At 39.8% G+C, this 23,675-nt stretch overlaps 2 protein-coding genes across 6 annotated transcripts; one reads left to right on the forward strand and one right to left on the reverse strand.

The window, feature by feature from the left end:
* Positions 1–771: 771 nt before the first annotated feature.
* On the reverse strand, positions 772–15,058 carry LOC127358543 (NACHT, LRR and PYD domains-containing protein 3). 5 transcript variants are annotated; one of them, XM_051391678.1, is made up of 12 exons: positions 14,997–15,045; positions 13,660–13,766; positions 12,860–13,169; positions 12,257–12,325; positions 9,483–11,280; positions 9,226–9,399; positions 8,705–8,878; positions 8,324–8,497; positions 7,813–7,986; positions 6,780–6,953; positions 6,066–6,112; positions 772–5,937 (listed from the first exon to the last, which is right to left on the reverse strand). In XM_051391678.1, the coding sequence occupies exons 3-12, from the start codon at positions 13,131–13,133 to the stop codon at positions 5,399–5,401; spliced, it is 3,597 nt and encodes a 1,198-aa protein (XP_051247638.1). In that variant the 5' UTR covers positions 13,134–13,169; positions 13,660–13,766; positions 14,997–15,045; the 3' UTR covers positions 772–5,398. The 5 variants fall into 5 exon arrangements, with proteins under 5 accessions (XP_051247638.1, XP_051247639.1, XP_051247640.1 ...); XM_051391679.1 differs by lacking the exon at positions 13,660–13,766 and having other exon boundaries at positions 14,997–15,058; XM_051391680.1 differs by lacking the exon at positions 14,997–15,045 and having other exon boundaries at positions 13,660–14,412.
* A 2,157-nt stretch (positions 15,059–17,215) lies between these two features.
* LOC127358555 (gastrula zinc finger protein XlCGF57.1-like) lies at positions 17,216–20,964 on the forward strand. The gene is made up of 2 exons (XM_051391709.1): positions 17,216–17,723; positions 18,645–20,964. The coding sequence occupies exons 1-2, from the start codon at positions 17,684–17,686 to the stop codon at positions 19,934–19,936; spliced, it is 1,332 nt and encodes a 443-aa protein (XP_051247669.1). The 5' UTR covers positions 17,216–17,683; the 3' UTR covers positions 19,937–20,964.
* Positions 20,965–23,675: the final 2,711 nt, after the last annotated feature.

Here is a 23,675-nt window from a genome sequence, read left to right on the forward strand (position 1 = left end):
TCTTTTTTTAAATATTGGAGATTAAATGTGTCAATCCTATCAGATGAGAAGGTAGTAAAGGAAATAAAAGAAAATCTAACGGAATATCTGGAAATAAATGATAATGGCGAAGTATCAGCAGCAACTCTCTGGGATGTGGGGAAAGCAGTGATAGGGGGAAAATTATAGAAATAACCTCTAGGCTAAGAAAGGATCCTCCAAAACAACAGAAGGCACTAGAGAGCAAAATCAGAGATCTAGAATTAGAACATAAAAGGACACCAAATAACTTCATACTCCAAGAACTGAAAGAAAATAGACACAGATAAGACAAATTATTAACAAAGCAGAAAGAGCTCTACGCAAGTAGTGTTTTTTTCGGCGGCCTGTTTTAATTTTAGTTTTAGTCTAGTCTTTGTGTCAAACTGTCATTTTAGTTTTTATTAGTTTTAGTCACGTTTATACTCTTTTTAGTCTAGTCAAGTTTCAGTTGACTAAAAGTCTGAGCATTTTAGTCTTATTTTAGTCAGAATTATCCATGACTATTTTTGTCTAGTTTTAGTCGACGAAAACTGATGACATTTTAGCCTAGTTTTAGTAAATACAAATTTTATTTTAGTCTCTTTTTAGTAGTGCAATTCTATTTAACCCAGTTAATATAGTACAAGTACCAACCAAAATTTTCTTTAAGTCACCCATGTCTCAAGTCAAACAAGGTTATCTTATTATTATATTATTGTTACCTTATAGACTCAAGAATACATTCAATTCCAGACACGTAAGACGCTCTGATTTGAATTTACAACATATTTATTTTACCTACCAAACATGTAAGAAGTACACACACATACATTTAGATAAAATAAATAAATAAAATAGCTTCAAATGACAATGCCAGAAAAAATTGACATTACATTCAAGTTTAACTTAAAGAGAAACAAGGTGCTTGATGGCTCGAGCTACAATGACATAATAAAAAAGTGTAAATAAAATGTGTGTGTCTGTGACTAACGTTAACCCACAGCAGCTGCATCTTCTAAATAATGCTGTGAGTGGAGATTGAGGAAGTGACGTAGCCGAGACTCAGGAAACAGAAATATTGCAAAATAATAATAATAATAGCGAGACGAAATAACGTTATAACATTTCGTCTTGTCTCGTTTTGGTCAACGAAAGAGTTTTTATTTCGCAAACCACATTTAGTCCCGTTTTTATTTGTCAACAATACTGCATTATGTATTTGATTATAGTTTTCATCACATGACCACCATTTATGTTGTGTCTCGTCTCGTTTCCGTCACATGATAAAGGTTAGTTGACAACGATATTTAGTCATAATTTTCGTTGACGAAAGCAACACTACTTACAAGTCAAAGATATTATGAGATGGGGAACAGAGCAAGTCGTCTTCTAGCAAAATTTCAAAAATAAAATATCCCATTTCCAAACAACTTATGGTAAAGCCAACAGAGATAGCGGAAGCTTTTGCAAAATATTATAAAAACGTATACAACGACTTTGAGCTAAACTCATATAGGACTCAGGCGTTTCTTAAAAAATTAAACCTACCATCACTATCAGCAGAAGAAGCATCTGAAATGGTACAGCCAATTACATTACAGGAAATATAAGATACTATAAAAAATCTTAAAAATAATAAATCCCCTGGTACAGATGGGTTTCCAGGGGAATTTTATAAAGTTTTTGCAGGGGAGATCACACCAGTGTTTTTTTTTTTTTATTATTACATTTTCTTCTTTTTAACACAGAAACACACAGAACTGCTAAGACATGACAGAAAATAACACAGCAGAATAAGGGCATGTGGGTACAGTAAATAGAAAACAATTATGAAAAAGAAAGAAGTAAATTAATCTCCTGCAACAAGACAAGCAGTATCCAGATGAGAATCAATACAGAGCATACAAACATAGCAAGGCTACAAGGTGCTCGTTAGACAGTGAGCATTTAAAACAAAGTCACAGAGACCGGCTAGGCTGATCTGGGAAATCCACGAAGCAAGGAGGATGACAGCGTGGGCCCAATATGCTGCAAGTAAGGGTCCCATACCTTATAGAAAGCATCTATTTTGGAGTGAAGCATGCACGTGATGTATTCACTAGGAACGCAGTCCATAACAATGTTGTGCCATGATTTTTTTGTCGGAGCAACATTCTTGATCCAGAAGAGTAGGATGTTCTTTCTAGCAGCAAAAGTCAGTATATTGAAAAGTCTCTTTTGTTTGCTGTCAGTGATCCGACCATCCGGGAGACCAAGTATCAGGCACATAGGGTCCATCCGTATTGGGACACCAAAGATAGCAGTCAGTTCATTCACTATACTAGACTAATACCTTTGTAACTCCACACTTGACCAGAGGCAGTGAATATAATTACCAGTCTCAGAATTGCATTTCCAGCAAAGCGGGGAAATATTAGCGTCCAATTTGTTCTTGACAACAGGTGTTATATGCGTTCGATGTACAATCCTGAACTGTATGGATTTGGCGCGGTTACACACTTTAAAGCCCTGGTCCTTACAGCCTGGCAGGAAGTCCGGGTTATCAAGAATGGGAGTGAGAGGAGATGATAACTGAGCCCGGCCTTCTATAGAGCGAATGGATCTCCAGGCTCTGATGGTACTGAGAGTAATAGGGTTAGAGCAATGTTTTTTAACAGAATCAGGATTATTCATAAACAATAAATTCAGCAAGGGACACTTCGACTGAGAGGATTTAATATCATGCCAAATCGAGGCTGGATCACAGTTGCGCCAGCTTGCAATCTCAAAATCTGAGATTTGGTACATCTAACCCTCCATCACAACCTGCCATTTGAGGTTTTGTCATCTTGCGACGGGGCTTCCTTTTACTCCAAATGAAGGAGCTTAGCCAGCCTTCAAGCACCTTAATAACCTTGCTGGATAATAAGATAGGGATCATTTGCTGTGGGTATAGCAGTCTAGGCAGGACGTTCATTTTTATGAGAGCAACCCTACCAGCCAGGAAAGCGGGAGAGGGGCCCAGTGGTCTAAGTCTGCCCTTATGGTATCCAAGAGGGGGGGGGGGAGTTGGACTTAAACATCTGACCAAAAGTGGGTGTAAAATGCACTCCTAAGTAAATGAAACCGGTGGGAGACCAGCGGAACGGGAAGGGCTCAGCCATATCTGGAACACGTGTTAACGACCCCAGGGGCAAAGCCTCAGATTTTGCAAAGTTAATTTTATATCCCGAAAAGACGCTGAATGACGAAATTACCTTAATCAGGCAGGGAACAGATGTTTGGGGTCGCGATAAATGTATCAAAATGTCATCCGCGTATAAAGTAATTTTGTGTTCCCTTTCACCAACGAAGATACCAGGAATTAAAGTGTTTTGCCTTACTGCCTGGGCCAGCGGCTCGATAGCAATATCAAAGAGCAGGGGGCTAAGGGGGTCGCCTTGCCTATTGGCCTGTATGAGGCGCAGCTATCTGGGCATTTTCCTTTTTTAAGAATGAGAGAGATGTTGGCCTCCCTAAGAGATTGAGGAAGGATACCATTTTCAAATGAGTGATTGAGCATAGACAGCAGAGGGTCTAAAAGAATACCGTTGAAACAACTGACCGCTGGCTCGCCTTCATTGACTCATTGGTCAATGAAACAACCGTTAAGTCTGTGTGTGAGCAGCGGCAGGAGTAGGCCTACATCTTGTTCTGCAAGAGACAGGTAAAAAGACAACAGCGTCCACATCCTGCACTGAGCTCCAGAAGAAGGCACATCGGTTAAAACACACCATCTCTGTATTTACTGTGAGTGTTTGGTCTATTATATTTTTGTATTGGAATTAAAATTTAAAAAAAAATAAACATTTACTGAGACCTTTGATTCTTGTTTATTTTAAATATTAATTTTTTTCCAAGTTACTTGGTTATACTACTTGTGATTTTATTCATCCACATTGTTTGCTGGTGCACAATGAATTATTTTAATAACAAATAACAATGCAGTAAATGTATAGCTATGTATTTATTTGTTACAATTTCTTTACAAAGTTAGGAAAGCAATATTAAAGTCAAGCCTTACACATTAAAGATCCCAGTCCCTCACAGTGAGGAATACAGCTCATTAATTAAACACTGGTATTGGATTGGTACTTGGTATCGACAGGTATCCAAATTCAATGATTTCAATCAGATTGCAACTGAAAACAGTGGATCGGTAAATGTATCTATATTCAGAATCTAGCCACACTGTGTCTTTGTAAAAATATTCAAATAATACTATAAATGTTTTTTTACACAACAAATGTATGTCTGCAGACCATCACCTTAATAAGCTTATATTCTTACACTTATATAAGGCTGCCTCCCTTTAATCTACTGAATAATACATTTAAAAAAAGATACTGCAAGTATTTCCACTCCATTAGAAATAGTTTATTTATTGATGCAGATCATTGATGCTACAGCTGCAGTTTGTGGCAAATCATGCAGAAGGTTGTATATATGCTCTACAGCACAGCTGAAAGTACTGGGTTTGAGAAAGGAGCTGTCGTGATGTCTACGTGTTGGTGAAGGTGCCAGTGACAACAAGATGAAATACCACCCATTATGTCATGACTATTGACACACCCACATGGGACAGGAGCAGAGGGAGAAAACCACACCGTCTCCTCTGATAGAAGGAGCATCAGGTATGATGGTGCCCACTGCAGGCTCCAGCTCTGCTCCTCCAACCATTCTGACTCCAGTTCTCCCTGAGAAGACTCAGAGACAGAGGAAGAAGAGGAAGGACAGAGAGGAATAGAGCAGCAGCAGTCTCTAGCAAAGAAACGCCTGAGAGACTTTTTACGCTCATGCTGGCAGGGGGCATACATACTTTTAGTCTTTAGGCCACTGGTAGCATCTGGCACCCTATGAAAGATATGGTTGTCTGAGGGGTAAATATTGTACATCTGTATATGATTTGTTCATAGATGCCACCTGAGGTATGGGCTCTTTGGAAAGCAAATTCAGGGAATCAGATGTCACGTTCTCGTATTTTCCTGCCCTTTGAAACAACCAGTGCCACATAAACATGTTGTTTTAGATGGAAATAAGGAGAGGTCAAATCCAATATTGTATTATTAGCCACATACTTTTTTTTTTTTTAAATCAGGTGTTTATTTACTGCAGTCTAGACACAGAGGGATCTGTCTGCAGACATAATGGCAGACATCAGCAAGAGCATGTGCAGGAGGCATCTCCGTTCTCTCGGGTCTCAGTAGCTAATGGTCCTATTAGCAGACTTGGAGCTCTCAGAGCACAGAGGGAGTGGTGGTGTTGCTAGAACGGGAGCTTTAGACCACTTGCACTGAATTTCGGTTGCCAACCCTAATACAGGCTGAACTCCTCTGTCCAGCAGTGACAATGTTTCTCTAACAGGAGGAGCCTCTCCCTCCTACAGAGAACACAGAGACACTGAGGAACCAGACCACCAACTGAGCCCAAACCCAGGATAAAGAGGTTCAGTGAATGTGGAGTTGACGGTATGGAGGTGGATCAGTGTGTCAGAGGAGACTCTGTAGAAGGACAGAGTGCCAGCAGGCCAGTCCACATACACTGCTACTCTGTTAGAGACAGTGGAGGAGGAGAGGGCTGTCACTCTGTTATTGTGCCTTACAATGTAACGGCCATCTTCATAGCAGCTCAGTCTCCAGGACTGCTCATTATATCCAAACAAACAGTCTTTAATAATTCCTTCCTTCCTTGTGATTCCTCTGTAACTCACCGATATATAAACTCCTCCTCTCCACTCAACCTCCCAGTAACAGCGACCAGTAAGACCATTCATACACAGCAGCTGAGGACAGCGGTCAAATCTGTCTGGATGATAAGGATATGACTGATCCATCGGCGAAAATGTCATCTTCCTGTTGTTGCCAGACAGTTCAATCTTTCCCTGTACTGTGTTTGTGTCAAGTGTGAGCTCACAGGAATCTGATGGAGAGAATGAAACACAGTGCAGCTCCAGTTATTGATCTATCATCTGTTCATTTACTGATAGATATTTGAGTGATGGCTGAATGTGTGCTGCTTTGAGTTCATGAATCAAATTAATAACTTACACTTCCTCAGACCTGGTCTCAACCATTGGGCTCCACCAGGATCCATCCTAGAAGAAGAAAGGGGGGTCAGACCAGCATATCCCAGTTTGGCATTCAACATAGACATTACATCATTCTCATGCACTTATACACAGTATATGCATCCAGCCTGCTAAACTACTCTCAGAGAATGTGCCATGTAGGTATGTGTGAAAGAGAGGGAAACCCTTAATCAGTCCCTCCAAGAAGTTGCGATGCCAACATCACAACACTCAACATTCAAATTTAACAAACCTATTAATTCAGCAAGACCTTTCAATTTTGACCAAAATCGGCTGTGGTGCAGAGCGGGTCGTCCCCTAATCGGGACCCCAAACTCCTGGTGCCACATGTCGAAGTATCCTTGAGCAAGATACTCAGCCCTGAATTGCTCACGATGCCCTGCATTGGTGTGTGAATGTGTATGAATGAGTTAGTTTCTGTTCGATGGGCTTTACCATCATTGAGTGAATGTGTGTGAAAGGGTGAATGTGCCATGTAAAAGCACTTTGAGTGGTTGGAAGACTAGACAGGCGCTTTACAAGTACAGGTCAATTTACCATTTACCATTTACCAATCAGTGTAGTTTCACCAATCATAGCAGCTGAATTTTACTGCTGTAGGTATTTAAGGTGGAACTTATTTTAGAGACACTCAACAACATGCACTGTTTTCCAACCAGCAGGCCTCTTATACCTCAGAGTGTCCAGTCTCCAGAGTGGATCCTCAAGTCCAGCAGACAACATTTTCACTCCTGATCCTCCAGGATGATTGTAGCTCAGATCTAGCTCTCTCAGATGGGAGGGGTTGGAGCTCAGAGCTGAGGCCAGAGAAGTACAGCCTTCCTCTGTGATCATACAGCCTGACAGTCTGCAAACACAAAAACAACACACATAGCACATCATCTGAGGGACAGAAACTGTCTTGAAGAAATAAATACTACTTATTTTAAAAAATCCAATCACAGAGACCATTTTCCATGCCTTCATCTCTTCACGCCTGGATTACTTTTACCTGCCTGAACCAAAAATCTACTGATTAACTCCAAACTGTACAGAACGTCCAGGCTCTTAAATAGAAACAAGAAATATTATCACATCACTCCTGTTTTAGCCTCTACCAGTATGTTTTAAAATTGATTTTTAAGATTTTACTGATTACTTTGAAGGCTCTAGAGTCTCTCAGTCTCTCCCTCTGCTATATCTCTGACCTATTAGTACCGTACCATGCTAGTAAGGTCTTTTGTCTGCTCCAGAAGTCTGGCTAAAAATGAAAAGGGGACAAAGCATTTGCAGTCAGGGCCCTTAATATATATCTTATTACTGAGATTTACTTACCTACTTAAATAGTCTACAACCATGCTAGTAGCTCTGTAGGAGTTTGAGCGAAATGCAAACATCTGCATGCTTACAATGAAAATGGTAGAATTTTAATGTTTAGCCTTTTATGTTTAGCATAAAAAGGGTCATCATTCCCAAACCAAAAAGTCTGGATAAATGGAGAAGTGAGGGCTTTGTGCAGGACCAAAAAAGCTGCCTTTTGATCAGAGCAAAAATAAAAACTGGCATCAAGGAGGCAAAGCATTTAGTTACATTTCAGTCCAGAACCATATTTGGAATAAAACTTTAAAATCATCTGTTGCATTTAGTAATTCAAGACACAAACACAAGAAGACAATGATCCTCATGCAAAGCAATCATCTGACAAGAACATGGACATGGATCCTGACCTGAGAGTTTCCAGTGTACAGTGTGGACTCTCCAATCCAGCAGACAGCAGTTTGACTCCTGAATCCTGCAGGTCGTTATTACTTAGGTCCAGCTCTCTCAGACTAGAGGACTGGGAGCTGAGAACTGAGGACAGAGCTTTACAGCTTCTCTCTGAGAGGTTGCAGCCACTCAACCTGAAGAGGGAATAATGAACAAGAAAGCAAATAACACTTGTCTTAAAATGGCCAGTCTGATCCAGACTGAATCACTGTGGTGTTGTATTAACAACAACAGTCACTTCCAGATAGACAACGGGCAGTGTATTTCAATTAGCGTCTAGCGTCTTTGATAAACCAACGCTGATCGAACTATCTGCTAGTTTTGGGTAAACTAAAACTGTCATTTTTCTTAGTCTGTGGCCCAACTCCAACCCAACATTAGTGAAATGACAGCGGCGGTTTAAACTAAATGGAGCATGAACTTCAGAGAAATAATTTCAATAATTTGAGACAAACTATGGCTTAATCTGACCTGAGTGTTTCCATTGCACACCATGTACTCTCCGGTTGAGCACACAGCAGATTCACTGCTGAATCCTGCAGGTTGTTGTTACTCAGGTCCAGCTCTCTCAGACAACAGGACTCTGAGCTGAGAACTGAGGACAGAGCTTCACAGCTTCTCTCTGAGAGGTTGCAGCCACTTAGTCTGGAGAGGGAATAATGAACAAGATGACAAATTGTGTTAAAATAGTTTATTCTTGACAGCAGCAGCCTTATGGTATGGTATATAACCATAACCTTTAATATATATTTAAAAAAGAAATGTTCTCTCTATGGCCACTCCGGGGCTCCACAGTGACCCATTTAAGATAAATGAACCAATTTAAACAATGCAGGAAAAACTGCATCTAACCTGAGCGTTTCCAGTGTACAGTGTGAACTCCCCAATCCAGCAGACATCAGTTTGACTCCTGAATCCTGCAGGTCGTTGTTACTCAGGTCGAGTTCCCTCAGACTAGAGGACTGGGAGCTGAGAACCGAGGACAGAGCTGTACAGCTATTCCCTGAGAGGTTGCAGCCACCCAGTCTAAATAGGAAATAATGAACAAGATGACAAATTGCATTAAAATAGTTGATTCTTGACATTTGCTGACACAAAATAGAATATATTTTGAGATCATGTTAAAATCCTTGCTGTTTTACTCTGAACATGTTGTAGAACATTGACTGAATTAGTAAAAAGAAGTTCTAAAATAAGGTTCTCGGCCTCAAAAAATATTTGAAAATTAAAACATTTTCTGTGCTGTGGAATTTGAAATCCTGACAGGAGAAATTCAGAAATCCTGACATTAGAGTGGCTGTTCAAATTGAATGGAGCTTGAAGTTTGGAGAAATAACTTAAATTATTTGAAACAAATTATGATCTAATCTGACCTGAGTGTTTCCATTGCACACCGTGGACTCTCCAGTTGAGCACACAGCAGCTTCATTGCTGAATCCTGCAGGTCGTTGTTACTCAGGTCTAGCACTCTCAGACAACAGGAGTCTGAGCTGAGAACTGAGGACAGAGCTTCACAGCTTCTCTCTGAGAGGTTGCAGCCACTTAGTCTGGAAAGGAAATAATAAGCAGTTAAATCAATAAAGGCACATTTAATGCATTCGGATGATGATCAAAATTTTCACACACTTACAGAGCTTTCTTGGAGGCTTTGACCACTGGCAGCAGCCTCAAAAGAACCAACTCTGAAGAAGAGTATTTCTTGAGGTCAAAAACATCCAGATGTTTTTCTGATGACAGTAAGATGAAGACCAGAGCTGACCACTGAGTACGAGAGAGATTATCTGTGGAGAGACTTCCTGAACTCAGGGACTTTTGGATCTCCTCCACAAGAGAACGATCATTCAGTTCATTAAGACAGTGGAACAGATTTATGTTTTTATCTGAAGAAGGAGTCTCTTCAATCCTCTTCTTGATGTACCAAACCGTTACTTGATTTGTTTTTGGGCTACTTCCTGTCTGTGTAAGCAGGCCTGGTAGGAGAGACTGATTGGTCTGCAATGAAAGTCCCAGGAGGAAGCGGAGGAACAAGTCCAACTGTCCATTTGGACTCTGTAAAGCCTTGTCCACAGCATTGTGGTAGAAGTGTGCGACTGCTGATTCATCTTTTCTTGTTTCAGACTGATGGGAGGTTGATTGTTCGTCTGCCAGCAGATTGATACCAGAGTTGATGAATGTCAGATGGACATGAAGAGCAGCCAGAAACTCCTGAACGCTCAGATGAATGAAGCAGAACACCTTGTCCTGGTACAGTCCACTCTCCTCTTTAAAGATCTGTGTGAACACTCCTGAGTACACTGAGGCTGCTCTGATATTGAGGCCACACTCTGTCAGGTCTGATTCATAGAAGATCAGGTTGCCTTTCTGCAGCTGCTCAAAAGCCAGTTTTCCCAGAGACAGGATCAGCATCCTGCTCTCTGGACTCCAGTGTGGATCTGTCTCAGCTCCTCCATCATACTTGACATTTTTCAGTTTGGACTGAACCACCAGGTAGTGGATGTACATCTCAGTCAGGGTCTTGGGTAGCTCTGCTTTGGTTTTCAGCACATTATCCAGAACTGTAGCAGTGATCCAGCAGAAGACTGGGATGTGGCACATGATATGGAGGCTTCGTGAGGACTTGATGTGGGAGAAGATTCTGCTGGTCAGCTCTTCATTTCTGAATCTCTTCCTGAAGTACTCCTCCTTCTGTGGGTCAGTGAACCCTCTGACCTCTGTCACCATGTCAACACAGTCAGGAGGGATCTGATTGGCTGCTGCAGGTCGTGAGGTTATCCAGAGGCGAGCAGAGGGAAGCAGTTTCCCCCTGATGAGGTTTGTCAGCAGCACATCCACTGAGGTGGACTCAGTAACATCAGTAAGGATCTCAGTGTTGTGGAAGTCCAGAGGAATTCGACACTCGTCCAGACCGTCAAAGATGAACACAACCTGGAACTCTTCAAACCTGCAGATTCCTGCTTCTTTGGTTTCAGTAAAGAAGTGATGAACAAGTTCCACCAAGCTGTACTTTTTCTCTTTCAGCACATTCAGCTCTCTGAAGGTGAATAGAAATGTGAACTCTATGTCCTGGTTGGCTTTGTCTTGAGCCCAGTCCAGAGTGAACTTCTGTGTTAAGAATGTTTTCCCAATGCCAGCCACTCCCTTTGTCATCACTGTTCTGACTGGTTCGTCTCTTCCAGGTGAGGGTTTAAAAATGTCTTCTTGTCTGATTGTAGTTTCTGGTCTGTCTGGTTTCCTGGGTGCTCTTTCAATCTGTCTGACCTCATGTTCATCATTGACCTCTCCAGTCCCTCCCTCTGTGATGTAGAGCTCTGTGTAGATCTTATTCAAAAGGGTTGGGTTACCTGCTTTAGCAATCCCTTCAAACACGCACTGCAACTTCTTCTTCAGGTTATATTTTAGTTTACGCTGACAAACTCCAGAATTACTTCCTGAACAAACACAAAACAGAGACACGTCTTCATCCTCAAAAACTTGTCTCCCATTCAGCCTGAACACACTTTTGCCAGTGCTACCTCTGATTTTATACTTGCTCAGGGTACCTTTTCACAGTCATAGAATAATATAATTAATTAATTTACATGGCCTTGCCAAGATGAATCACAGGCAAATGACGGATGGATTATCAGACACACAGGTCTCCATGGGTGAAACAGCTTTACTCAATTTTTGTCAAAGCCAAACTTAAGGACATATACAGGATTTGGGCCCTGAATTACTGTATATGTTACATCTAGAAGTCAAAGATCTTTTGTTTTACAGGTGAGAGCTGGTATTCTTCCTCTGGCCACTTATGTTGGTCGATCCATAAAGTGAGTCCCATTTTACTTTTGTACTGCATAAATAATGACGACTTAAGAGACTTAATGTTCCTTGAAATAATGCAACAAAACCTTAAATATCCTGGTGCCCTGATGAACATAAATTTCACTGCCTTTTTCATTTTTATTTGTTTAAGTTGGCTAACTGTCTCAAAAGCCTCTTTGCTAATTTGTGTATCTTTGTAACTAACAGTAGTGACAGTGTTTGCTACAGGTCTCATGAAAGGACTGAAAGGACTGAACAGCCTCCTGCAGAAAAATCCACTACACTACAATCCCACTTTAGTTTACGTGTAACGTCTTCCAAAAGCCACACAAAGAAATGTATAACCTATGTTACTGTCTATGGCAGCCAAGAAACACAACCTTTACAAATGAATTTAAGACCAAGGCCTCTTTATTCAATGCTTTTTAGGACTCTGATGCTTGACTACTATTGATTGCTTTTACTCAGTTATAATGGAGTCATAATGTCTCACAGAGAAAGTTAAACTTACTCACACTTAGTTGTTTTGTTTTTTTTACTTAAAAACTACAATGTCTTTCAGGGCTTCCATACATATCAGAGAATACACAGAAGGTTTACCTTCGCAGTGAGAGGAGGAAGGTCCTCTGTTCTCTGAAGTCTGTCCAACGTCACTGACATCCACTGACACTGAGAGAGAGAGAGAAAGAGAGAAATAGAGAGAAAGTGTATGTGTGTGTTATATTTTCAATTTGACATATTATTTATTATTCATCATTACGTTTGTTTAATTCCACCAATTAATCTTTATTTCTAGGTACAATTAATAATAATTATTAATATTAATAATTTTAATAAAAGGGAGTAAATTAAATCATTCAAAGTATAAAATAATAATATAGTATATCACATAGTATGTGATAAACTATAAACACAAGTGACTATATCATAGCATAGAAACATTTCAACTATTGATAAATTACTGAAACGTGAGCAACAGCAACAGCATTTGTTTTTTATATTACGTGTACTGTTACAATTAAATTTACTGACATGAAAACAGTCGTCACAGTCTGGACATTTTTTTTAATTTGAAGTCACCATGGAGTTAATAAAACTGTCCACAAACTGTCCTCAACTTACCTAAACACTTTTTTATAATATCGAGGTCGGACCTCCAATTTTAATCTGAAAATACAAAGAAAATAAAAAAATGTGACTGACCTTCTAGTTCTGCGCTGGCATCTGACAGACTCTCTACCAGATCATTCCTATTAATCTTCTCTAAAACCTTCTTGGCCACCTCCACAGCTTTGTGAACTTTATAAGTGTTCACTATCAGATCCACTGTGTCCCGCCTCTCTGCCTTCTCCAGCTTGGATGCTTTGATGGTTGTGTAACCTTGCAAGATGTCAGGCTGCTTCAGATACCATTTAAAGTCCTTGAATTCCTCGTCAGTTAAATCCTCAAGAGTGTTCAAAAGGTCCGCTACCTTCATTGTGGCTTCCTGCTAAAGTCAGGCAGTAATATCAACCTAAAGGAAAGTTGTAACACAAATGTATCAGAGTAGCAACAGAAATTCTGACTGACTGACACAGAAGTAAACTAGTTTGAGCCTCTACTGCTACTATATGAGCTGGACTCAATCTGATTTAAAGTGTTGCACTGCTTACGCTTCTTTTAATTAAAGAACTCCATCTTTGAGTAAAAGCACCTCTAAATTGAAACTGTAAATGTTAAAGCAGGATGGTAATGCACTGTCAAAATTCCTTCGTTCAGACCCATTTTCCATTAGCTTTTGTTCCACCAACTTTGAGTTCTTGAAATAAAGACTGTGCTGTAGTTTTCAGCCATGCTAGCAGGACTGCTGACTCCAAACAATACTGTACGAGTAAGATAAAATCATCATGAAATCACAACTTTGAGGCAAAAGTGGACCTATCGTAACGTCACGCTGAATTTTTATATAAATCACTTGTTTTCATTATATTAATGCTTAAACATATGCAGAATTAAGGGCATGCCTGATTTGAGTGTCTGTGGGTGCCATCACAGGTGGCTCCATCTACACTCCACCTCTGACGGATGCTGCTGTGTCTGTGTTCATCTGACCGAAAGCACATCCTCATACCTTCCAATATAAATCCAGAAACATCAGTATGTTTTAGGTCATAAATGTGTTGAATTTACTGTGTCAGTAATGGGAAAGAAAACATATTTGTTAAGTTCAATTCTGAAACTGTAACAGGAGGAAATGTGAAAAAATCAGGGGGGTTAAAACTTTGTAGTGTATGACATTGAGGAAACAGCCCATCACTGCAATACTAAATACACTATCTGACAGTTGATGGCACTTTGAGCTGCAGTGTTTTATCTGAGAAATTATTATTCACAAGTCTTAGTCTTTTGGATTGTTTAAAAGACTAGAGGAAAAAGAATTGCTCTTTAATATTAAAAATCCTACTGTTATTCCACCCAGTCAGGCCATGCGGTTGCAGCTAAATATGCCTAATAGATGACCAGCAATTGGGATCATGGGAAAAACAATGTCAGTGCGCCTTCCTGACCCAGAAGGCACAAGACCATCTGAAGCAGTGGTGTAAGGTAAAAGGGGCGCCCCAGTGCACACTACGGGTTGTAGTACTATTAGTGCAGTAGAAGTAAAAAGTAGCAGAAATACTAAATGAAAGTATTTCAAGTACAGTTCTTAAATAAATGTACTCAGTTACTTTCCACCACTGGAAGTCATAGAAGCAGATAGATCCTTCCAAAATTTAAAACTAACCATCTAAATAAAGATAGATCCTTCCAAAATTTAAAACTAACCATCTAAATAAAGCCCCCCCTTACAAAGAATATTAAAATATGGAAGAGGAGTGTTAAGAGCTCCACATTTACTGATGCAGTTATATATTTATTTAATTCAAAAACAGAACATTTAAGTTCCTCACTGCCCTCTAAATGCTGCTCCTTGCTGCGTCCATCAGCTACTTAAGGATCAACTCTATTTCTATACTTATTCCACCGTCCTCCCTCTCAAAACATTGTCTTAGCATATCAGATCAGATCAGATACTAAGTCAACAGAACAATCCTTTTTGGATTCCAAGGAAGCAAAGAAAAATACTCAGTTTGAGACATACAACCGCTGGCCAAAAATACTTCTCAGTCTGCAGTCTGTCTGCTGGAGACTACATCCATTTTTAATTATACAGTCTATCCTGTTGCAAAGCCAACCAGTTACAAGTCCAGCACTCAAGCTTTAGTTATGAGTTTAGAATCAAGCGGCAGATTTTTGGTGTTTCTACTGTAACTAAAGACAGCTTGTATTAAGAGGGACATTTTCAAACTTAGTACATTACCTTCAGCTGGAGGTTTAGAAGGCGAAAACAACCTGTGCCACAATGTTTAGAGGAAATGAAACTAAGCTTTAAACAGGAAACACCCAGAGGGCTGTGTGCGTCCGGTATAAAACGCCCAGTATACTCGACTAAGTGTTAAACATTAACCATATCTGTCAGTGAAATAGGTTGTAAAGTGGCTGTCTAAGGGAAGCATGTAAAGATAAATGTTGACTTTGAATAGCTTGAAGTTTAGGACATGTTCATTTATTTGGGTTCCAGAAAGCAGCTTTTAAAAACAAAGATCACTTTAACTGAGTGTTAGGTACAGTGGCAACTGAGTCAGTTAAACAAATATTAGTATTAAACAGAACTGAAAAAGTGAAACAATCTTAGTCAGTGTACCTATCTGTAATTCTAAAAAATACTCATTTTGAGACATACAACCGCTGGCCAAAAATACTCCACAGTCTTACGTCTAATAGAGAAGCCAGCGCCTCTCAGACAGACTCTCATGAGGCCTTTCTGAATACAAAGTACACCAAGACCACTCAAAGCACCTCACATTCACCAGAAACGGAACTCCTGAGCCACAGCTGTCTCCTTTTAACATGATCTTATTGATAACTAAAGTAAGTATTAAACAGAAATAGCTAAAATAAAGATAATCAAAGTACATTCCCTAGAAATAACCATGTTCCACAGTGTCTATTTCCAACCTGATGCTTACCTAACACTTATTATTCCAAAAAGAGACTTAAGACTGGATTTGTACTCAAGCTAAAAGATTTGAAAGCCCTAGAAGTATTTAAATGAGTTTTAAAGAATGCACTAAGAGAGATTGGAAAGCAATATATATATATATATATATTTTTAAAGAAAATGCAAATGTAGATATATTGGCAAAACAATCAATAAAACAACAGCAAATTGACATACAAGTACCACTAAGTAAAAAAGTTTTAAAAAAGTATTGTTACGACCCGGCTCGATTTGGAGAGCAGTAACATACAATTGGAACTGGAAAAGAGACGGAATGCGACAATTGACAGGTTCAAGTTAAAATCAGGTGTTTAATTAACTAAGGAGAGTGCGCTTGCACAATGAAATATAACAAAAGAGAGGCTATACAGGTGCTGACAAATAACTAGTACACACAATGAAGATGACTGAATGACACTAAAGAACAAAAGGAGATCAGCACCCATAAGCTTACAAACTAGTGAACAAAAAACAAACTAGCAGTTATTGAGCAACTTAAAAGGTCACAAACAAAAGAGTGTCCAACTCTTGGTACACTATACAAACTAAACAAGTCACAAAGATTACAAAAGCACTGGCTGAATCCACTCAGACAACAGCCAGGCAATACTAAGAAATACAAACACTCTAGACTAACACAATGGTACAATGGTGTGCAACCAACAGCGAGTTCACAGCCGCCCTGAACTGTGGACACACAAGCTATTTAAGTGCAGCTGGGGTTGATAGAAGACTCCTGATTGGTAGCTTCGGTGGAATCGCAGCCACACCAATCACAGATGCCAGGGGACACCAACCAGGAAGTAGGCGGTCTCTGCTCCAGAAGGACCAATCCTCAATAGGGAATCGCACATGAAACACCACAATGAATATACACTAAACGACAGCCAGCGGCGGCCTTAACAGTATCATATATACGTAAAACTTGGCAGAAATACTGGGACTTATGTGACACTGGAAGACCTCTTTACACTCTACATGCAGGCATTAGTGGATTACAGAGCAGGAGACCAAAGGGACAGATAGTCATCACCTGTCTGACAATAGGTCACACAGGATTGTCACACGGTCCAGATCATAGGTAAGCAACCTAGTGGACTATACACTCATTGTAATAAACCGGAAACTGCCAAACATGTATCAATAGACTGCAGCAAATATGATCAAGAGAGGAGGGAAATAATATCAGCATCTGATGAGAGACACAATATTACATTGGAGACTGTGTCCACTCTCTACTGTCCTCTACCTGGAAAGAAATCATGGAAAGTACATCATCTTTTAAATAATTATTATTGTTTTTGTTTTCTTTGTTTTTGTTTTCTTGCTAAGGTACCGCCCCACACTCCAGTCCAGCAGGTGGCGGTAATGCACCTCCAAGCTGGATTGCCAACCGATATTAAAACTTTAAGAAACTCATCCTAGAGTATTTAGTATTTTAGTATTTATTTCATCAAGACAAATGAATAGTATTTGAGAAATATTAGTATAAGTTATTTATTTTTTTCATTTGGTTTCTTTTTGTTTTTGACTATTGTGTTGATTGTTTTGCTGGTATTTATTTGTGTTGTAAACATATTACAGACCTTTAGTTCACACTCCACATCACTAGGTGGCGGTAATGCATCCAAAATATAACCAGAAGAAGAAGAACTGTACTTCCCATGACGAAAACATGCTAACTTTTCCCATGACATCATCATGTGTGTTACCGTACGGTGGAAGTGGAGCGAACCACCGGAAGCTGTTAGAATGGATACACTCATTAAAGTGGAGCAGTCTCATCTCCTGTTAGCCAGGGACGCTAAAGGAAGCGAGCTGTGCTAGCAGGAGTAGCTTTGATAGAGAAGCTAATACGTTAGCTTGCTAGCTGGAACAGACGGACGCGAATGTAATGTAAGTTAGCAACAGAGCTCAGATCAGCTTCAAACGGAGCGTCTGTAACAATGTCACAGCCACTGCTGGACGCTGTCTGCCGGCCTGGAGGTTAGTACACTGTTATTCTCCCCCCCCCCCAACAAACCTCTTCTTCCACAGGAAGTACTGCTTCTTAACGGGGTACATCACCATGGTAACTCCATGGTAACTGGTGCATATACAATAACTGATACCTGCTTCTCGTGGCCAGTAGCATACATTAATCTGTAATTTCACATTTCTACATTTCAACAATAAAGCTAAGATGATAATATAAGTCTTATTATCAATTATATATCCCATTAGAATTCACTGGTGCCTATGTGTCGTGCGTCCCCATCAGAGAGCCTTTACAGTGGATATAAATAGTGACCATTTATGTCTGCGCTCACAAGACTGATGAAACAAAATGTGTTCAGACCCATCAGCTGGCAGCCATGACAGTGTGGAACATTCTCCTGTAAACATGTTCCTGAATCTCCTGTAGAATAGAATCATATCTGACCTTTCTTTGTTTTGATATTGGCATTATCGGCCAGAAGAAGAAGCTTATTTTAACTCTGCACTAGTGGGTTTATATGTGGACATAACATGAGCAGCTGCCTTGCTCAAAGGAAAGAGTATTGTTAAACTGCTAGAGTACATTTTTGTGCATCCGTTATATATGAGGCTACTCAATTGGAATTACTGAGTGTGAGAAAATAATAACTCAAAATATAAAATCGCTCCCAGTTAGATTTTTCATGGATAGTTTGATGTTCCTTTTCTAGATTTATGTATGTTAATATATAAACATTTAAGCATTTATTACTTTAAAGCTAACCGTTCCAGTTTCTACTAAATTCAAAGAGTTGGAGGGATTTATTGGACCATTGTTTTTTTTCCTGCTCCAGACAGTCATTATTATATGAGCCTTTAAAAACCCACTTTTAACTTTAAACAAGAAAGGACATTTTCTGAAATGTGTATGTATTTCATTATTCTCCACAGACATCCAGCAGCTGTTGGTGAGTGAAGAAGGGGATCCCTGTGAGCAGCAGAAGTGGAGCCCCAGTCTGGACCAGGAGGACCCACCAGAGCTGCCACACATTAAAGAGGAACAGGAGGAACTCTGGACCAATCAGGAGGGAGAACAGCTTCAAGCGCTGGAGGAGGCTGATATCATGAAATTCACATTCTCTCCTGTCCCAGTGAAGAGTGAAGATGCTGATGATGATGAAGAGAAACCACAGCTTCATCAAAGCCAAACTGAAAAGAACAATCATGAAATGAAAAGCGAAGCTAATGGAGAGGACTGTGGAGGACCAGAACCTGCCAGGTACTCAGATCCAGATAGTCATTTACAACCATATACTGATGACAACACGTCACACTCCTCTGAACCTGAGACTGATGACAGTTGTGACTGGGGGGAGACCAGTGAGCCTCAGTCAGGTTTAAACCCTCTGCCAAACAATGAAGTACCTGTAAGTGATACAGAATGTGATTCTCAGCCAAATAGCCAAACAGGAGTGAAACCATTTACCTGTTCAGTTTGTGGTAAAAGATTTTCCCGGAAGCACTCCTTAAAGACTCACATGAAAATTCATTCAGAAGGAAAACTTTTCAGCTGCTCAGTTTGTAAAAAATCTTTCCAGCAGAGAGAACATGTTGCGAGACACATGAGAGTCCACACAGGAGAGAAACCCTTCTGTTGCTCTGTCTGTGGGATAAGGTTCGCGCAAAAGGATACTCTGAGACGACATTTGACGACCCACACAGGGGAGAAACCCTTCTGTTGTTCTGTCTGTGGAAAAGGATTTTCATTAAGCTATAGCTTGACATCACACTTAAGAGTTCATACAGGAGAAAAACCTTTCACCTGCTCAGTTTGTAAGACCAGTTTTAGTGACAGACAGAATTTGTCCCAACACATGAGAATCCACACAGGGGAGAAAAGATTTAGTTGTTCAGTTTGTGGTAAAAGATTTGCATTACATGGAAATCTGAGACAACACTTGACTGTCCACACAGGGGAGAAACCCTTTAGTTGTTCAGTTTGTGGGAAAGGATTTACACGAAAGGGAGATATGGGAGAACACTTGACTGTTCACACAGGGGAGAAACCCTTTAGTTGTTCAGTGTGCGGTAAAGGATTTGCACGAAAGAGATTTCTGAGAGAGCACTTGACGGTCCACTCGGAGGAGAAACCATTCAGCTGCAATGTTTGTGATAAAACTTTCACTCGGCTTCATGTTTTCAAGAAGCACAAGTGTGTTGGTGAGAGCACTGGAAGTAAATGAAGCTTGTTGAGCCGATTACTTCCAGAATGTTATGTGCTATGCTATGTGATTCAGGATTAGTGTGGGAATTATCATTTTTCCATCACAATTTTAATTTAGACTGAATACAAATGATTAAAATCATAATGATGTGACATTTGTTGGGGTCTTTACCAAACAAATATGTTTTCTAAAATCTGGACAATAAGATTTGTAGGTAGGTAACATGCACCTGTTTTTCCAAATCAAAAATACTAGTTCTAATTAAATAAAGAAATAATGGTAAAACAATAGAAAACTAAATGTGATGGTGGGGCACTCAGATAGCGCACCCAGGTACCAAGGCCGAGTCCTTGCTGCAGTGGCCCAGGGTTAGAGACCAACCTGTGGCCCTTTTCTGCGTATTAAACAAATATTTATTGAACACTCCGTAATTTATTTAAATCTGTAGCAATAGCTGTAAAGGATTCAACTGTAAATGTCATTATGCATGAAGTAAAGCAAAATACTTGCAAATGTACACTGAACCCAAAACAAGCCGTTTATGCTTGTTTCATGTGTTTCTGCTAATGAGAACAACTGTGGGTAGTCCAACATGATAATCACGATCATGAACTCATCTGTTGTTAGTTATAACAAACAAATTAAAAACCCATATAGGAAATGTTTGCGTGATTTTGCTAACATGCTAATGTTCAGTAACTCGTGTTAGTGGATTGTTTGGAGGTTTTGTGTATCTATTGTGAATTTTATGCGGAAGAATAAACAAAAGACAATACCTCTGTTTCTGATGCATCAATCCATTGGTCAACTGTCCGACATTGTTTTTGTAGTACTCTTTCAAGAAATAGACTGACTACATACCACAAAGTGTTTGATGACCAATTTATGGAAGCTTGCGTTGTTGTATTACTGTATATTGTATGTCTGGGAAATGTTTTTGGTTCTTTTGTTTTTGTCTGTACTCATGTTGTTTTTGTTTTTAATGTTTGTGCCCCTGACTGCAAATCAAGTTTCCCATCTGGGTTAATAAATTGCTTTTAAACTGATATTAAATTAATAATAATTAATATATATGTATATAATATATATACTGTATACACCTTTTTTTATTATTTATTTTATTTTATTTATTATATATTTACATAAAGATCTGATTGATGGAACATTGCAAAGAGATAATTGCACAGATTATTAAATACACACATGAAATAGGTTATATATGATATATAGTGCCAGATAATTGCACAGTGCAGGTATAATAGAATAAGATACATAGATAGATAGATAGATAGATAGATAGATAGAAAACCTTTGGTGAATATATGATAAATTGTGCAAAAACAAAAGGACTCTGTGATGTTGTGGTGGGTGATGTGACAGAAACAACAAACAGTGCTACATCCTGTCATGCTGTTGTTAAAGAGTTCTGACTGCAACTACTTGCAGTAAAAACAAAGCTCACAGAAGGAAGGAGCTATTTTTTTTTTTTTCTTTTTATTTAAAAAAAAAAAAAAATAAATTTTTAAAAAAATAAAAAAATTAAGGTTAAATTTGGGTGTTAGTTATTGGCATTATACATTTGAATCTGTTGGTGACGGAGTGTCTTGGGTGCTTGATCAGCGGCTGGTGTGTTTGCAGCTGCAGGACAGCAGAGCTCCAGAGAGGAGGCACTCTGCTGTCACTCTGGAAAACATACATGCTGAATGTCAGGGGGTGCGGTCTCATCCGGGCAGGTGTCCTACCAACATAACTTTATGTCCGTGGTCATAGCAAAGGTACGTCTGTTTGGAACTTTAACCTTTCTTGTAACAATCACAATTGTGGCCAAAGCAGCGCTGCATTTTAGCTCCTACCTTATCAGTGAAAGGCTTTTTCTAACTCATAGGGTGCCCAAACTTTTGCACATTCCATAGTCAAGTCTGAAATAGAACCCTTCTGAATGAAACCAAGTCATTGAGGGAAGAAAAAACTTTCAGTGACTAAGTAGTAATCAGTCAACAACAACTGGTTTATTTTATTTATTTATTTAGTATGTAACCCATCCATACACCATGTTAATTAAAGCCTAGTTTCCAAATATATTCCTGTGACTGTCCGGTTACAAAGGTTAAGGTTTCACGCAGACTTTGCTATTAGCACAGACATGTGTATTTGCACTTTCTGTAGATGGAGATAAACTGCATACTTCCATCCACAGTTATGCTCTAAAATGAAGGATGACGTCGTCGTGGGTTACGTTTAGCATTGCTGTAGTTACTAAAAAGGTAGCATGTACCTTAATCAATCGTTGATTTAATGCACCGCCCGGTGAGCACACCGAATGGCACACATCAAACACACCCAAGACACTCCGTCACCAACAGATTCAAATGTATAATGCCAATTACTGACAGCCGCAATTTCTACACTTGCTATATTTCTTATGTTGCTTATGAATTTCATTTTTGTCTGTCATTAAATTCAGAGAAGAAGGAGAAGAAGGATTTCATCTTTCCATGAAGTGTTTGAGGATTTTCTTACAGTTTCTGTCACACGTCAGCTCAAACACTCCATAGAGGCTGAGTGGACTGGTTACAGTGGGACACAGAGGCTGAGTGGCTGAGTGGACTGGTTACAGTGGGACACAGGCTGTGGACTGGTTACAGTGGGACACAGAGTCTGAGTGACTAGTGGACTGGTTACAGTGGGACACAGGCTGTGGACTGGTTACAGTGGGACAGAGTCTGAGTGACTGAGTGGACTGGTTACAGTGGGACACATGAGTGGACTGGTTACAGTGGGACACAGAGGCTGAGTAGCTGAGTGGACTGGTTACAGTGGGACACAGAGGCTGAGTGGCTGAGTGGACTGGTTACAGTGGGACACAGAGTCTGAGTGACTGAGTGGACTGGTTACAGTGGGACACAGAGTCTGAGTGGACTGGTTACAGTGGGACACAGAGGCTGAGTGGACTGGTTACAGTGGGGCCATTGACAGTATCTGAGTGGGACTACTATGAACTGAGAAACAAAGAAGTTGAACCATAGCGGACTGTTGAGCACCTCTGTTTCTGTCTCTGTCCTTCTGTTGTTACCTCTGTTCTCTCTCTCTCTCTCTCTCTCTCTCTCTCTCTCTCTCTCTCTCTCTCTCTCTCTCTCTCTAACCCTAACTGGTTGAGGTAGACGGCCACCCACCTAGAGCTGGGGTCTGTCCGAGGTTTCTGCCTAACAGGAGATCGCTTAATTTTCAATAGGACAATATATTCAACACGGTAGCAGGACAGCGTCAAGCAGCCTATAATATGTATGAAAGAAAAAGTAAATATATAAAAATAAAATAATTGAATAAATAAATTAGAAGAATACAGGAAGACAATAATCTAGTTGTTTAACAGAAGAAGTAGGCAATAATATATATTTCTGTAAAAATTGTGCTCTTTGGTTTAATATGTGTGTTTGTGGCTGCAGCCGCTGTGTGTTATATTGTTGATTACTTTGGGGATGTTTTATTCTGATGAATCATCAGAACACAGGTGTTCAGGAAGGGATTGATAGAATGTAGTTGGTGTTGTTTAATCTTTTTCATTTTATTTTTATAGATTAATGTAAACTTAACTAGAGCCTGCTCTACATACTCCGGTACGGTGTGAGCTTGCAATCCTCCAAAAAACGTGAAGAAGAACTTCCCCGTTACGTATGAGCTGTTTGAGAGGACGGTAGCGGAGTACGAGGAAGAACTCTGGCGACAACACAAACTACTGGACGCTGTTTTCAAGCCG

The sequence above is a fragment of the Dicentrarchus labrax genome, unplaced genomic scaffold, assembly GCF_905237075.1.
Source record: "Dicentrarchus labrax unplaced genomic scaffold, dlabrax2021, whole genome shotgun sequence".
Classification (NCBI taxonomy): domain Eukaryota; kingdom Metazoa; phylum Chordata; class Actinopteri; family Moronidae; genus Dicentrarchus; species Dicentrarchus labrax.

What these genes read in the sequence shown, in the direction of transcription:
- LOC127358555 (XM_051391709.1), top strand. Translation starts at nt 17,684, where the DNA reads ATGTCACAGCCACTGCTGGACGCTGTCTGCCGGCCTGGAG. An exon ending in CGCTGTCTGCCGGCCTGGAG is followed by an intron (nt 17,724 to 18,644) that starts GTTAGTACACTG and finishes TATTCTCCACAG; the next exon opens with ACATCCAGCAGCTGTTGGTG.
- LOC127358543 (XM_051391679.1), bottom strand. Translation starts at nt 13,133, where the DNA reads ATGAAGGTAGCGGACCTTTTGAACACTCTTGAGGATTTAACTGACGAG. An exon ending in TGTGCAATGGAAACACTCAG is followed by an intron (nt 7,987 to 8,323) that starts GTCAGATTAAGC and finishes TTCCCTCTTCAG; the next exon opens with GTTGAGTGGCTGCAACCTCT. An exon ending in TGGAGACTGGACACTCTGAG is followed by an intron (nt 6,113 to 6,779) that starts GTATAAGAGGCC and finishes TTCTTCTTCTAG; the next exon opens with GATGGATCCTGGTGGAGCCC.